Source organism: Alosa pseudoharengus, unplaced genomic scaffold, assembly GCF_046254945.1.
Source record: "Alosa pseudoharengus isolate Yale_2024_CS ecotype anadromous, Long Island Sound unplaced genomic scaffold, YU_APseudo_1.1 YU_APseudo_1.1_scf_21, whole genome shotgun sequence".
NCBI lineage: Eukaryota > Metazoa > Chordata > Actinopteri > Clupeiformes > Clupeidae > Alosa > Alosa pseudoharengus.
The window spans coordinates 13,527,304-13,543,468 of record NW_027468674.1 but is presented as its reverse complement, the minus strand read 5'-3'; the positions used below and the strand labels follow the sequence as shown (position 1 = coordinate 13,543,468).

At 40.8% G+C, this 16,165-nt stretch overlaps 2 protein-coding genes across 2 annotated transcripts in view; both read right to left on the bottom strand.

The window, feature by feature from the left end:
* grb7 (growth factor receptor bound protein 7) overlaps positions 1 to 11,835 on the bottom strand; it is a 20,105-nt gene extending 8,270 nt beyond the window's left edge. Inside the window, exons 1-6 of the mRNA XM_076297961.1 lie at positions 11,402 to 11,835; positions 7,621 to 7,824; positions 6,857 to 6,992; positions 4,019 to 4,175; positions 3,505 to 3,626; positions 3,278 to 3,352 (exon numbers count right to left, since the gene is read on the bottom strand). Coding sequence (XP_076154076.1) covers positions 3,278 to 3,352; positions 3,505 to 3,626; positions 4,019 to 4,175; positions 6,857 to 6,992; positions 7,621 to 7,769 — 639 coding nt within the window. The 5' untranslated portion in view covers positions 7,770 to 7,824; positions 11,402 to 11,835. The remainder of the gene's footprint in view (positions 1 to 3,277; positions 3,353 to 3,504; positions 3,627 to 4,018; positions 4,176 to 6,856; positions 6,993 to 7,620; positions 7,825 to 11,401) is intronic.
* A 320-nt stretch (positions 11,836 to 12,155) lies between these two features.
* Positions 12,156 to 16,077, bottom strand: arf2b (ARF GTPase 2b). Its single transcript, XM_076297960.1, has 5 exons — positions 15,992 to 16,077; positions 14,809 to 14,964; positions 14,532 to 14,642; positions 14,200 to 14,324; positions 12,156 to 14,025 (listed from the first exon to the last, which is right to left on the bottom strand). Exons 2-5 carry the CDS (start codon positions 14,954 to 14,956, stop codon positions 13,864 to 13,866), a joined length of 546 nt encoding a protein of 181 aa, XP_076154075.1. The 5' UTR covers positions 14,957 to 14,964; positions 15,992 to 16,077; the 3' UTR covers positions 12,156 to 13,863.
* Between the last annotated feature and the right edge of the window lie 88 nt (positions 16,078 to 16,165).

Here is a 16,165-nt window from a genome sequence, read left to right as displayed (position 1 = left end):
GTGTGACTGTGGTAAACGGTAGTAGCAATGCCTGCAAACATCATCAAACTATATAGATTTATGTACAGGCATGGCAGGCCTAACTGCCAGTCCTGACTGCCAATGCGCTTTATTATCTTACAGTTTATTAAGGTTAGATGAAGTAGGAAGTAATGTCAGGAATCCCTGGTCAATGTGATCGGTTATGCTGGACCAATGATTTCAAAGTTTACTGTTCTAGAGTTGGAAACGTTTTCCCCAATCGTGAGAGGCCATCCTCACGTCAAGAAGTAAAATAAAGTAATGAGTCTGGTTAAAGTGAGTCTGGTTAAAGTGAGTCTGGTTAAACCAGGCTACTTGAGATCCACATGGGCAACATCATTTGTGGGACTAGTATAGTTTGAAAAATCTGTGAGACTTATTTCAGTTAAAACACCCATGAAAAGACAGGGAAAACAATGACTAATGTGGTGACTTTTTGTAAGTTTCCTGATAAGATATTCTGTAGTTGTACTAAAAGATGTTCTGTACATTGGGATACTGTCTGAAATCCATGTGGTGAAACAGCAGGGGTAAATATAGTTAATGTATACACAAGCTTGGGGCCCAGAAGTTTACCTATAAGGATACAGTATGAATGCATAGAAGAGACTGGACATCCCTAGCAGTTGTTTAGCCAGGGTCAAAGGTCCTTTGTAGAAATAGAATAAATACCTAGGCACATATGTATTACCAAAAGAGGTAAGGAGGACATAGGAGCTTTGTTCTATTCTGAGTTCACACAAACAAGTGACGACATAAGAAGGTATAAGAACCATGTACAGAAAGTCAGAAGCAGCTGGCTTCATGAACCTATGGGGTCATTCCGTGTGAAATCACCCAATTTCAGCGCAATTTGGCAGGTGACCCCCTCCGAAAAAATCTGAAAAAAATCACAGGTGTTTGTAGACCAAATCCATGCATAGATCTTAAATAGTATATCTGTATAACTAATCGTTGCAAAACTACAGCCCTTTGAAACTTCAAGTCATTTTAAGCATTGTGGTGAACAATCCTTTTTGTTCAACTTCCAGCATTATTGGTTCTTTTGGTATTTCACACACATTAGTGAAACTATGTGAATAGAAGTACATTTTCCTGTTGAATTAAAAAATCCAATCGGATCAGATGTATCTTGTATACTTTCCCCTCTGCAAAGCTCTGAAAATGGCTATAAATTCATAATGTGAAAAAGACATCATCACCTTTGAGGGCTTCTCATTCAAAAAGTATGTGACACAAATTCATCAGATTTTTTTCCTACACATATATGTATTATAAGGTCCTGTCCATGCATTAACTTTGGTTGTTATCATTTTCATATTTTCAGAGCATTTTTTTAAAATTGGGCTTGATTTTCAAAAAGCCTGTTTTCATCTTCTCATTTCACCACGTGGACAGTTAACAGGATTTTTTTTAATTTTACCATCTATCGTTCTGTATGTGAGGATCATCTGCCCAACATTTGGGCTTGTTGCTGAGTTTCTTCATTGAGATAAGATTTTTTTTTAAATATTGTCTATAAATCCACTGAATTTGTACTGGATCTGCAGTACCACTTTGCACCACATGTGGTGCTCTTTTAATACAATGGAAGTCAATGGAAGAGTAAGAGAGTCACTTGTTTGCTGCACATATCCAATCTAAACACACAGTTTATGGTTCATAGTTGAATTGGTCCAAATAATTATTGCAACATGAACAACATACTACTCATACATAAATCTTATTTAGAGAAAATAAACTGATCAAGTAAATTATACACACATAAGACTGACTGGTCATCCTACATGCAGCAAGAGGATTTAGCATAATTACCATCTTTGTAATGAGTTTCCTACACCAGCTTCAACCTATCAGTGCCTATGTGAGCACTTTAATAATTTTTAGCCAGCTGGTTAGGCAAAGTCTATATTCATCGTCATATGCTTGGGATGCAGTCCTCTGTGATACATAGACAAAGAGCATCAAGATGGAGATCAGTGCTTTAACAAACAATCAAACAATGGGTTTCTAAAATTCAGTTCATCAAGGTATTTCACTTGATGAAGATGACCATGTGTGTTTCCATCACAAGTATTCATAACAAGGTTTGAGGACTCATGGATCCAAGAGGCATTTGTAAAAAGATGATAAATCTTTAGTATTGATTTTTCTGCATCTGACAATGCACTGAATTTTAGAACCCCTTTTTTACTTGAACCATATGAACCATAAACTGTGTGTTTAGATTGGATATGTGCAGCAAACAAGTGACTCTCTTACTCTTCCATTGACTTCCATTGTATTAAAAGAGCACCACATGTGGTGCAAAGTGGTACTGCAGATAAAGTACAAATTCAGTGGATTTATAGACAATATTTGTAAAAAATCTTATCTCAATGAAGAAACTCAGCAACAAGCCCAAATTTTGGGCAGATGATCCTCACATACAGAATGATATATGGTAAAATTAAAAAAAATCCTGTAAACTGTCCACGTGGTGAAATGAGAAGATGAAAACAGGCTTTTTGAAAATCAAGCCCAATTTAATAAAAATGCTCTGACAATATGATAATGTTAACAACCAAAGTTAATGCATGGACATTACCTTATAATCCATACATGAGTGGGAAAAAAATCTGATGAATTTGTGTCACATACTTTTTGAATGACAAGCCCTCAAAGGTGGTGATGTTTTTTCACATAATGAATTTATAGCCATTTTCAGAGCTTTGCAGAGGGGAAATTACACAAGATACACCTGATTTGATTGGATTGTTTAATTCAACAGGAAAATGTACTTCTATTCACATAGTTTCACTAATGTGTGTGAAATACCAAAAGAGCCAATAATGTTGGAAGTTGAACAAAAAGATTGTTCACCACGATGCTTAAAATGACTTGAAACTTCAAAGGGCTGTAGTTTTGGAACCATTAGTGATACAGATATACTATTTAAGATTTATGCATAGGTTTGGTCTACAAACACCTGTGATTTTTTTCAGATTTTTTGGGAGAGGGTGACCTGCCAGCCACTGGGAGATTTGACACGGAATGACCCTATGCTCTGTGTTGGATTAAAGCTACACCTTCTGCAGTATCCTGTTGCTTTGTCCCAATTCTTCTGAGTTTGAATCAGTTAATTATAATTTGACACCACACTAACATGTGCTGCTTTGGTACCCTTGTCCCATGTCCCTGTTGAAACCACCTGTAGGCATTCACATGTTCCAGCCAGAGACACACCTGGATGCTGTTTGCCAGAACTTTCTCTTACCTGTACAAGTTCTGATGAAGTCACACCCTTAGTGCAATCAGAGCTGTCAGAGATCATGCTTTCAGGGAAGAAGAGCTGCAAAAACAAAACAAATACATTCAAACATTCTAAAGAATATCTGGTTTCATTGAATTTAACATGGAATTTTAGAATGTTACAAGACTTGTAAAGTCTTGTAGAGAATGTTTAAAACTCCCCTGCTTAAGGATTAATAACATTCAGCATACCATGGGCTTTTTGAAGAACTCATATTTGGCGTAGTTCTTCCTGAAAAGTAACTTGGTGCTGCCATCTACAGGCCAGGAGGACTGCACGTCCACTACTCGTTCGTGATCTTCCAGGCAGCGCTCTGCAGGTGGACATCAGACATAATACATCAGTCACCTTTCCTATGATTCAAATACATCTTCTATTAAATTGTCAAGTTTATATGACTGGACACATTTTTCCGTCTATTGTCAGGACTCATCTCATGTTCACTTATAGTACGTACGGTAATAAAAACATAACTATTGGGAGCATATACTGGTGTTGCGGACTTTTTCTTCTCTTTCTCATCGTCATTTTTTTGTCCAGCACCCAGGATGAGACTTGGATGTGCGTGTGTTTTATCCTCTTTACACTGGACACAGTTTAAACGTGTAAACACTAATGCACATACTATATTGTACACAATATATTATGCATTACAAAATAATAGAAATATTACTGATACAGCATCATTTCTAGACCCAGCCATACCCAGGCCTAGGCTGGCGTGGAGTTCGATAAGGGCCCAGCTCTCCTGGTCACTACAGTGGGCAGTCTGCACCAGCATCTGACACACGTCCCGCGCCGTTGCCCCTGACGACACGGATAACGACCGGCCCAGGGTATCTTCACCATATACCCGAACAACCTGGACACACACACACACACACACGTACACACACACACAGACACAGAGTAGAGAGCATTAATATAATGTTAAAACGGCAAGCAGTTAAAGATATACTCATTCATTTATTACTCATTTCACTACCATACACAATACTGTAGCTTGCACTATCAGACACAAACTGCACTGTATGCCATTTGCCTTTTACAGAATTTGTATATTAGTTGTGTATTATAGGCTATAGCATCTACAAACATAACTCACAGTCTCACTGTATGAATAGCTTGAGAGACACCAACAGCCCCAGACCAAATCCCTGGTCAAATTCTAATCTTAATTCTGATTCTTATCAGAATGAAAATAACTACAAAGCTGACAACAACTTAGGCACTTTCTTTTGGCAAGAGGAGGGGAATTATCTCTCTCAAGCTATACTGGGTTTTGGCCTCAGTTATATGTGCATACATCCATGCATGGATACACGTAATTAAGATGCTTGTGTTTTCTATGCATTGTGACTAGTACTAATGACAAAAACCTATTGTACAGATGTACTGTACATTCATATCCAATAGAGCTCGCATAAATCATTTTCAGCAAGTCATAGCTGTTTCCGTCGACACGGTAATCTGGGGGCAACCAGTGCCTGAGGGTTGTCTCACAGGTAAGCAGACGGCACGTATGCAGAGGAGGCGACACAAACTGGCTACGAGCCAGATGCCACACACAGACAAGCGTAGTCGAAGCCAAGAATGTATCGCAGGACATTTATCACTCTAGATATTCATTCATCCATGCATCCATCCATCCATCTCTCACTCTGTCCTTACGCATTTGCTGTTGTGCTGTGTCTGACAGTCTGTCTACGCCACCCACCTCATCTACGACTCTCTCCTGAAGGTCATGTAAGGATGCAACATTGACCCTTTCAACTTTATAAACAAAGAAATATGTATGTTGTATTCCTAAGGCATTTCTGTTGGCACAGAAAACAACATTGAGCTAATTTTAACTTGGGGACAGACAAAAAAAATGTTTTAAAGTCAACATTTTGTAGAACATGATGCTAGTCTGATTCATTTTCATTTCAAAGTGTGTGTTAGTTTTGAAGACAGATAGAAAGGGTCCATAGATGTTTGACTTTTGTACATTAATTATATGTCGAATGAGTTGAGGGACAATATTCTACGCTTTGGGAAATCGTACGTTTGAAGAGCCGTGTTGGCAGGCAGGGTAGACAAGGGTTAAAATGTTTTAATTGGTCATGGCTTGTGAACGTGTTATGGATATGGAAAACTTTGACATTTAAAATGTTTTTAAAAGTCAAACACAGAGCTAAATCCCTCGCCCCCCCCCATGTCAGCAGTGTTCTGCTTCAACACGATCTGTTTTCTTGCAAAAGATGGGCAATGGGGAGGGAGAGTAAAGAGAAAGAGTTAGAAAGAAAGACCGAGACAAAAACAAAGAAAAAAAAAACTGTGAAAAATGCAGAGGCTTAAAAGGAAATCAACACCATACAAAAAAAAACAAAAAAAAAAACAGATCAATTGCCGAAACTAAATCAGAGAGAGGCGGCGGTTGTCTTGGAAACACGAGTCGGGTTTATGCCGTGGCCCATGTTGACGCAACGTCTGGTGTCTCTCCAGTCGCCACTAAACCAGTGGGACCGGAACTGAGGAGCGAGCGAGCGAGCGACCATGCTGTCAATCAAGCGATCCCAGACGTGTTAGGCCTGTCAGAATCTCAGACAGAAAACCTGTTGCCAGAGTGATATGTCTTTCCTCTTAAAATGTACAGATGAAAAGGTTTCAACCACAACAACCATCACCACCACCTTCTAAAAATATCTCATCTAATGAAACAGGAAGCATTGGCAGTGTCTTCCCTTAGCAACTTCCTGTTGAGACATGTGCTTTTAATGAAAAAAAAAAACTGACATTGCATGGTTTGGTTCTATAATGTTCCAGGTGTGTGTTTGAAACCACAGGAAACAGTCCCCTGCATAGAGAACTATCCTAGCCCATGGGCAGAAGTGTGTGTAGCCTTTCATATTGGGTTGCATTCCACAGGCACACATATTACAACCCCATGCAAGGTTCGCAGCAAAACAGAGAGGTGAGAAATTGGATTTTGAATAAAAATAGCTTTATTTACTAATCTGAAAACAATGACAACATGTGATGGGTCAATGTTTATCAGTAATGCCATGCACTTCTGGGTACGGTCATTGTTTATTGTGTACTTTCATTGTCTGGAACTTGTTTCATTGCATTCAGTAGCCTAGTTCACTGACATCACCAGCTGGCAACGCATCTGTAACCGCACTTTACAGAGAACCACTTAGCTGTTTACAACCTCGGTGAAACTGAGTTCCATCTCATTTATGCAACATTCAAAGGAAAAGGGCGGTGCCACTGACTACTAAAGCATGATTTATTTACCCTCTGAGATACTATTCCAAGGTGTGTTTTGCCACTGGTTGAATGTAGCACCTAATCATAGCAAATCAAAGTCTCACCGACAGAACAGCTGCCAATCATAAAGAGGACGGGGGAAAGATCATGATCCAGGAAATTAACCAATTGTTTATATTTATGTTTACGTTTATGCCACTGAGCAGACACTTTTGCCCACCTTTGTATAACAACACAATATGGTAAAATAAACAGTAAACTGTTATAATTGACAAATTATGAACTTACATGACAGTCCTTTTCAGACGGCGCACTCTTTCCGACCAAGGAGCTAATCAGAACGGGTGAGTTGGAGGGACTACAGAGTTCTGGGAAGGGATTGGGTATGCTGGGGGCTTGGGTGGCCTTGGTCTCTTTTCTGGATCTGTAATAAGACGGATGTGTAGGCATTCATTAATTAGATCACAAACAAAGAATGTCCAAAATACTCAGCGATATGGAGAAAATGGACGGATGTGGACAACATGGCTGATCTGAATAAAATAAAAGTCATAATAAAGCTCTTAAATAAAAGTCATAATAAATACTCTAACGACAGACTGTGCAATAAAACTGTATTGTTGGGCTGTGTATTTTTGTGTGTGCATGTGTGTGTGTGTGTGTGTGTGCAATGCATACAGGTTGGCTTGTGTGTAAGAGAGTGAGTTAGTGAGTGAGAGAGCAATTTAATAAGCCATAATATTCAATCAAATGAATAGAGAAAAACAGACAGAAGGGAAAGAAGAGAAAATGATGAATAAGGAAGTGAGAGCACTCCTCAGGGAATGATGAGATGAGATAACAGACAGAAAGGCACAGATGAGGTAATGACTGTGCGTGTGTGTGTATTCGTACCGGAGAGAAATGTTATGAGGTAAGGAGAGGCGTAGAGAAGCTGAGATGTTGGGGATCAAAGTGTGTTCATACCTGAGAGGGATGCTATGGGGTGATGAGCGGCATAGGGATGCTGAGGTATGGGGGATCAAAGTGTGTGTGTGTGTGTGTGGTCATACCTGAGAGGGATACTCTGGGGTGATGATCGGCGTAGGGATGCTGAGCTGTGGGGGATGAGAGGGGTGAGGGAGAGGGTGGAGCCATGTGACATCATCTCATCTGGACCAACCCCCTCAAACACCTCCGAACACAGCCCGCTCACCTCCATCCTCTCCACTGAGCTACACACACCGACCGACAGGCTACACACACCGACCGAGAGGCTACACACACCGACCGACAGAAGACAGGAGGAGAGAGGTGGGGAGGGGGGAGACAGAGGTTCTCCATTTACTGGAAAATCTAATGTTTAAATATCATCTCATCCTCTATGTAAGTCAAGTCAAGTCAATTATTTTTTTTATAGCACAAAGCAACAGCATTTAAAAGCAACAGCATTACACCAAAGTGCTTTACATAAAAAATAAGAAAATATTAATAGGCTAAGCAAAGAAAATAACAGATGTAAAATCTCAAAGATAAAGTATAATCTGTATTTGATTCATTTGTGTGTCTTAAGCTTCCAGTTAGCTCCATTGTTTATTGATTGTTGCTATTCCCCCCCCCCCCCCTTTCTTGTTCAGTGTTTGTTTTTAATAAACCCCTTTTTTGGCAACACTGTTCACAAACAGTCATGCTCATAAAGCTATTTGAATATTAGAGACAGAGTGAGAAAGAGAGTGAGAAAGAGAGAGACAAAGAGAGTGAGTGAGAGAGAGAAAGAGAGTGAGTGTGAGAGAGAGAGTGAGAAAGAGAGTGAGTGAGAGAGAGAGAGAGAGTGAGAAAGAGAGTGAGTGTGAGAGAGAGAGAGTGAGAAAGAAAGTGAGTGAGAGAGAGAGAGAGAGAGTGAGAAAGAGTGAGAAAGAGAGTGAGAGAGAGAGAGTGAGAAAGAGAGTGAGTGAGAGGGTGGGAAGGAAGAGGGAAGAGTAGGAAGAATAAAAGAGGATAAGTGAGTGAAGGGGTGAACTGAAGAGAGTGGAAGACAGAGAGGGGGTGAATAAGGCAAGAGAGAAAGAGAAAGAAGCAGAGAGAGTAAGAAGGAAGGATGGGAAAGGAGGAGGAAGATGGAATGAATGAGACATTGGGCGTGTCTCATTTCAGGGGCCGGATGCTTCGGAGCATTCGTGCTACCTAGCACTGGTCTTCTGTGACCGCATAGACCAGACCTGGCTGGACCAACGTTTTTTTAAATGGGACGGTCTAGCCTAAAAGTGTGGAAGAGTATGATGGTGAAAAGAAAAAAAATGGAAAGGATGAACAAAAAAGAGAGAGAAATGAAAGTGAATTATATATGCACAGAAACTTGATCAAACAGGCTGACTATCCCTCAAGAGTAAATTCATATTTGCTTATATCAGTGTTTCTCAAACTTTTTCAGACCAAGGACCACTTAACCAATAAAAAAAAAGCTCACGGACCACCTAGCTTAAACAAAAAAAAAAAAACAGTTGATCTACTTAAACAGTATATTACACAATAGGCCTACTCACTGAACCACCTTGCTTATTGTCTTTGCACCTTTCTTATTGTGTCAGAGGATTCATATTATTTAAATTGGCGTAGCTTACATAGACCGTCTTGCAGAACTGTTTGGATTTACATACAAGTTGGTTCAATATTACAAACAACTCACCTAACTTATATTATTTTTTACCACTTATGCTTGCGGACCACCAGTGGTCCCCGGACCACACTTTGAGAAACATTGGCTTATACAGACAATCTTGAAATACAGGAAATTTATCCATATATCAAATAAATTACAAATGGAAAGGAATGTTGTCCTTTGTATCTGCTATTTTTGATTTCCTGAAGAGGCCTTAGAAGTATGCTACGATTACGGAAAAGAAAAGAAAATTGATTTGAAAACTGCACTTGAGACATATACCATGGGACAAGCACATAATCAGCTTTCACACATGAATAAATATGAACCGTTTCTCAGGAAAAGCACAGAGTTTATTTTGTGTTCTCTCAATAGTACAGTCATCATGGTAATGCAGAATGAAAACAACACATACACTGGCATAAGCACATCACCGGAGAACCAGTATTTCTAGCCATCTGTGTCATAGACTCCAAAACTCTTTCTGTCTTTGTGAATGTATATATGTGTGCGTACGTGTGTGTGTGTGCGTACGTGTGTGTGTGTGTGTGTGTATGTGTGTGTGTTTGTTTGTGTGTGTGTGTGTGTGTGTGTGTGTGTGCATGCATGCACATGTTTCTTCCAAGTCACACATGCTGTCTGTAATTAATTTCAAAATCACTCTTCCATGGAGACATTGTCACGTTGCCCGACTTCACAGTTTCTGGTTTCTGACCTGACACACAGCATCTCTTTATACTCCATCACACATAAACAAACAACACCTCTACTACCACATCAGACACTGGCCTGATACACATACCATCATTAACAGGCACATAAGACAAACAACTACATGAATATACTCATAGCATGGATGACGTATTCCTCCTGACTGAAAGCAGGAATGAAAGGCAGTAATAGCCTGGATTAGGTGATCGGATGAGGTAAGTGCCGTTGTGTCTGGGTCGAAAACAGGACAAGCATAATGACGCTTTTATTTGGCAGGGCCACATAAAGGCCCTTTATGCTGCTTGTGTGTGTGTCTGTCTGTCGCCGCCGAGAGCAAAGACTGCACCCCTGTATCAGGTGGTGCCTTTTTAAACCTAAAGCCAACTACAAAGACCCAGAAACCAGCTCAGTCCAAAAACAGGTCTGGGTCAAACTCAAGCCTGATCCACTGCGATTCAGCTTCTGTCAAGCTAGTATTCAACCTATAGGCCTACTGTATATAGTCAGAGAAGTGGGCTAGAAGAAGAGAGAGGTCTAAATCATAGATCTTGTGAGTGTATGTGTGGTTTCATGTGTCAGAGTGCCAGTGTTAGGATTGAGGGCTATGAGAAAAGCCCTGCTCCATTATGATTTGTAAATAATACAGGGGATTGTGAAGGACTAACACATTATTATGATGCAAGTCTTTGTCTGGCCTAGGGAGAACAGAACAAACAATAAGGCTGATTATTCTATGGATGCAAATGAAGGTATTCTGTTGGGTCTGTCAGCTAGGTCACATCTAAATTTAAAACTATAACACACACACACACAGAGACCTAGAGGCTGACTTAAAAATAAAACACAAAATGACAATAGGTTATTGTAGGCCTAATTCCATTTTCAAGATGATAAATTGTGAGTGAGTGTGTGTGTGTGCACGACAGGGAGAGACAGAGTGCAGAGTTAGAGAGAGAGAGAGAAAGAAAGAAAAAGAAAGGGAGAGAGAGCGAGAGAGAGCCTACATGACTTTGAAATTCACAATCCGCATTCAAATGACGACACCAGGGAGTATGCATCTCACAGCAAGTGACTGACCAATTATTCTGATAAGCGATAAGATCACACGTGCGCGTTGCCCTTGTTGTGACTGAGGACATGTAGCCTAAACGTAACATTTTAAACTAAGCCTGAAGGAGAGGAGAGGCTAAATAAAGGAACGTTGTGTCCTGACAAACAAACGTGATTGATTTGAGGTCACCTTCTAGCCTAGGCTACAACACTATAGACATTGCTTGTGGTCGCCCATCACTAATAGCAGATGAACGATTCAATAATATTGGACTGCCAAGTCCTTAGTCCTACTGTATCACTGCTATAAAACCGTGTGACCACACAAAGATCTAACAATGTTTTTGTTGACTTTAAACTGGTGTGCCACAAGCGTCATTCCATCAAACCATTTAGCAACAAGAGTAACATGCCGTGTGTTTATGGTAGCCTACCTTGTCTTTATCAAGTTGTTCCAGCAGCATAAATCAGGTGGCTATATCCTGTTTCTCATACAACTCATAAGTTTGTCAGAAGTTTCACCGGTCAAAACTGAACACACCCCGCCGGTCCGTGGGCGGGGCCACGGCTTCTGCAGGTGAGTCCCAAAGGTTGACACGGGGCTGTACGGGAAAGCGTGTCCAGGAGACAACGTGGCTGACACCGCGCCTTGAGTCATAAATTAATGCTTGCCTTGCGTCATACAAAGAAAATGGCATTGCTTGTTCTAGACTTTTTGTCACTGACTCACCGTCAACTCCATCAAGGTAACCTACTCATGCTAGCCTACTCAAATGTAGTCTTTGAAAGATTCAGCTCGTGTTAGAATTATATGATTAATGTGTAGCCTATCCATATGATGTATGTATCAATTAATGCACATTTCTAAATGTTAGAAACTACTTATATTAACTGATTTTTGACTTTTGCATTGGGCTTGTTAACGTATTGTCCAAATGTTCATTGAAATAAAACATATATTTTGTATTAAAGATGTAGCTGAGTGAAATCTCTGCTTAAAATAACTCAAAACTGAACACAGCAAACTGGCAGCATTATAACAATGCTCCTACTTCTAATTGTCATTTGACCTTGTTCTGCATTATATGCACCCTACTTCAGGACATGTTGTAAGTCAGGCAACCATGGCGACTAGCAGTTCCTCAAGTGATGTAATAGAATGGGAAATCATGACACACACAGACACGCTTTCGTTGTCAGTCTACTTTATCGTCACCACACCACACTTCTCTCTAGAACATTCCTTCATTGTATGACTGAAATTTTGGTGCCTTCATTGAAAAGAATATCAGGAGACTCAGAGGGCGACGGTCTACTCTTTACTGAGGGGGGTAAAGAGTTGACGTTGGAATCATCTTGTATACAGAAATCTCACTGGCCGTTGTAGGCCCTGATGCGTCATCCATACACAAGACATGCCCACACTTCCCTAGTCTGTTAGGTCAAACATTTGTAGTAAAACAAAAGAAAGAAAGAGAAAAAATGTAAATATTAAACACAAAAACGAGGATGTAACATTTCTTTTTCGTAAAGAGCAAATGGTTGTAGCCTGTGGATGTTGCTGGTTTTCTTGTAATAACATTCTTTTACAGACAACCAAAACTGCTGGAATGGCGAGCTGGCCTGCTTAACACCGTAACGTTTTGAAATCCGCCTCCGCTCAGCATCCTTTGCTTTCAGACTAACACACAACAGCTGACACTGAAATGTTCTCAGTTCCAATTTGTTATACAGATTCAAGTCACATACTATATCTTTGTTTTTCAAAATTTGGGAAATGACCATGGAGTGACATTTGCGTGATGTTTTTTGGAATTTTTAATTGGAACCAAATCGAGATAGGGAAATGGGGGTGTGGGGGGGGTGAGGTTAGGGGTTGGTGTGGGGCAAGGTAGTAACATAGATGCCCCCATTGCTGTGCTGTGCTGGTTGGTCTCTCTCAGATGAAACAAAACAAAACAAAAACAAAAACAAAGCAAACAAACAAACAAAGGTAGTGTAGATGTGAGAGTTACCGCCCTGCATGTTAGATTTACGGTGACAAAACTTCAGTGGAAGCAAATGGGGGAAAATAGAAAGCTCACCGCTTGCATGATTTTCAGGCTATGCAAAGAATGATCAAGGATGATAAATAACTTTCTTTCACATCTTGCTTCCAACCTGATACAGGTTACCCATGGAGATCTTTCTACCTTGACATTAAGTGGGGCCCATTTCCGAATAAACACCACAGGAACACAACATAAACAACAGCCAATGCGTTTATAAATGCAAACCACTATCCATGCAACCTGCACACCAATGACATAAGTTAAGCACTGTACGGATCTGGAGAGAAGCCCAGCATTAGTTTTGCATCCTGGGTCTTTCTTTGCCTTATGAAAACCATGCTTACAGAGATAGAGGGAGGAGGAAGATAGCTGGGATTGGGTCGGGGCAACCGTGCATCGGGCCAGTTTGGGGTGGAGGTGGGGGTCACGGAGGTGTTCCACACGAGGAGAGGAAGTGTTTCAAAGGCACGCCAGGGCCACTCCCACTCCCAGTCCCAGCTAACAGACACAGGCATAGCCTTCCCGCACAAACACACACACAGTCATAATAAACATACATCCTCAGGTCTGAAACACACACACACACACACACACACACACACACACACACACACACACACACAATTATGTGCACCACAGCCAGACTGACTGTACACTGGAGATCAATGGGAGCTGATGGGTTTGAGAGCAAAGGAAATGGTATGGCCAGTCAGGGCTTGAGCAAGTGCTGCATACACACACGCACACACGCATACTTACACACATGCACACAAAGAAACTCATGCATACACACACTCATACACACACACATACATACAAAGAGACAAACAGACTAATGGAATGGCTCATTTCTGGTTCTTGAGCTGATTGGAGAGCCAGTCCAGGCCTTCGTAGAGGCCGTCTCCGCTGGTAGCGCAGGTGGCCTGGATGTACCAGTTGCGGTGACGGAGCGCGTGCAGCCCCAGCTTGTCTGTAATCTCCGCTGCGTTCATGGCGTTCGGCAGGTCCTACAACAACAACAACAACAACAACAACACGTTTATTTCAAGCCCTGTTTCACCTTCTTATTATAATGCTTTGTCCTCCAAGGCCAACACAGGTATTTATCATAAAGGTATTGTGGAATATTGTGTTTTTTACATGTGCAAGCGTGACAGTGTGGTGGATCCTGATCTTGTTACCTGTTTGTTAGCGAAAACAAGCAGCACAGCATCACGCAACTCGTCCTCAGCCAACATTCTTGTCAGCTCCTCCCGTGCCTCATTCACTCGCTCTCTGTCGTTGCTGTCAACCACGAAAATAAGCCCTGGATTGAAAGAAAGCACAATGAGAACCGTCAAAACTAGAGCAAGGAATTATGAAGTATGATATTGAACATTCAATTATTACAGGAGAAGAAATGATAAACAGGTAATGGCAAAGGTATCTTTAGCTCTGGGGCGCGTTTCCCAAAACCATAGTAACAGGTTAGCAACTATGGTTTTGGGAAACGCGCCCCTGAGCGTCTACTAACCTTGAGTATTCTGGAAGTAGTGGCGCCAAAGAGGCCGGATTTTGTCCTGCCCACCGACGTCCCACACTGTAAAACTGATGTTCTTGTATTCTACTGTTTCTACGTTGAAACCTGGGGGACAGAAATGGATAAATTATGAGGTGAGAGGAGCACAAAAGGCAACCCTGTCGTCAACAACAACTCCCATCAGGTATGCACACATTGAAAAAAATAAATAAATATGTGATTGATAAATTCACATATTTAAAGCTCCTATCTGAGACAGAAAAGTACCAACCGATTGTTGGAATGGTGGTGACAATCTCTCCCAGTTTAAGTTTGTATAGGATGGTAGTCTTTCCTGCTGCGTCCAACCCGACCATCAAAATTCTCATTTCCTTCTTGCCAAACAGGCCTTTGAAGAGATTCGCGAATATATTTCCCATCTTGACAACTGAGGAAGAGAAAGGATATTAGATTATTTTATCTCCTAAAACAATTTCCAACATAATGTTACATTTCACACTGGATTTTACTAAGCTGTCAAACATCATTACGATAGATGTAAACACAATAGTAACAGCTAATGTTAACGTGTCCAATTATCCCTCTTGACGCAGGGACACTAATGTCATCAAATCAACGGTTCTGCATGATAACATTTACAAACAGAGAGTTACAGACGTTAACCTTGGACGACAAGTCTAGACTTTGTCACCTGACTGCTCCCTACACGTTACGGCCATTCAAAGTTAATCCACCATATGTTGGTCACTAAGGCTATCAGGAAGCGCAGGCCGAAATGGCTAACATTAAACCTAGCTAGGATTTTCTAACAATCAGCTGGGCTAAAGTTTAGCACTAGCAACAGTGTTAATCATTTCATGACACTACACATCCAATTGCTTACGAATGTGAATGTGTCCATGAGCCAATCGCATTAGTATGAAAGAAATTGGTGGCTTTATTCGATTTCATACATTAGCTAACCAAATGCTAACATCATCCACCCTGCAAAGTTTTCTTCTAGAGTTTTAGCAAGGGAGGCTAACGCTAAATAGCCTGCTTGCTATGTGGCTGATGTGGAACTATCCTACATCTGCTCTGGGATGAACACATCTTACAACAATAAAGCTTGACATTAACAACCATCATCAAGATCACAATTTCTACCGATAGTGATGTCTGAAGGAGAGAGTTTTCAACTTGTCATTCGAGTCTCATTATAGCAATCGTTAAACACCACCCTAAGCTTCCTAGATAGCCAGCTAACTAGAATGGCTACCTTGGTTGCTAACCACTTCAGTGCCATTCTAGAGGCAGTGCTAGCCAACGTTAGCTGACTGGTGTCGCGTCATATGCGGCGAGCAGTTTTGAAGACTATTGAAAAGATAACGACCGAATTTCACTAACGGCATACACTGCATTTATATTAATAACTGTCTGGATAAACAGTATAGCATATATAGCATATGAATCACCTTTAAATTGCGGCTTCTCGACTCTTCTGTTTCACCGCTAATTTCTCTGTCACTTCAAAATGGCGTACCGCACAACTCAGAAGAAACCGGTCTTGTAAACTCCGCCCATAATACCCAATCACCCAATCCAAGGATGACTAATGATTTCTCTGCACCAATCAGACAATCGAAGAG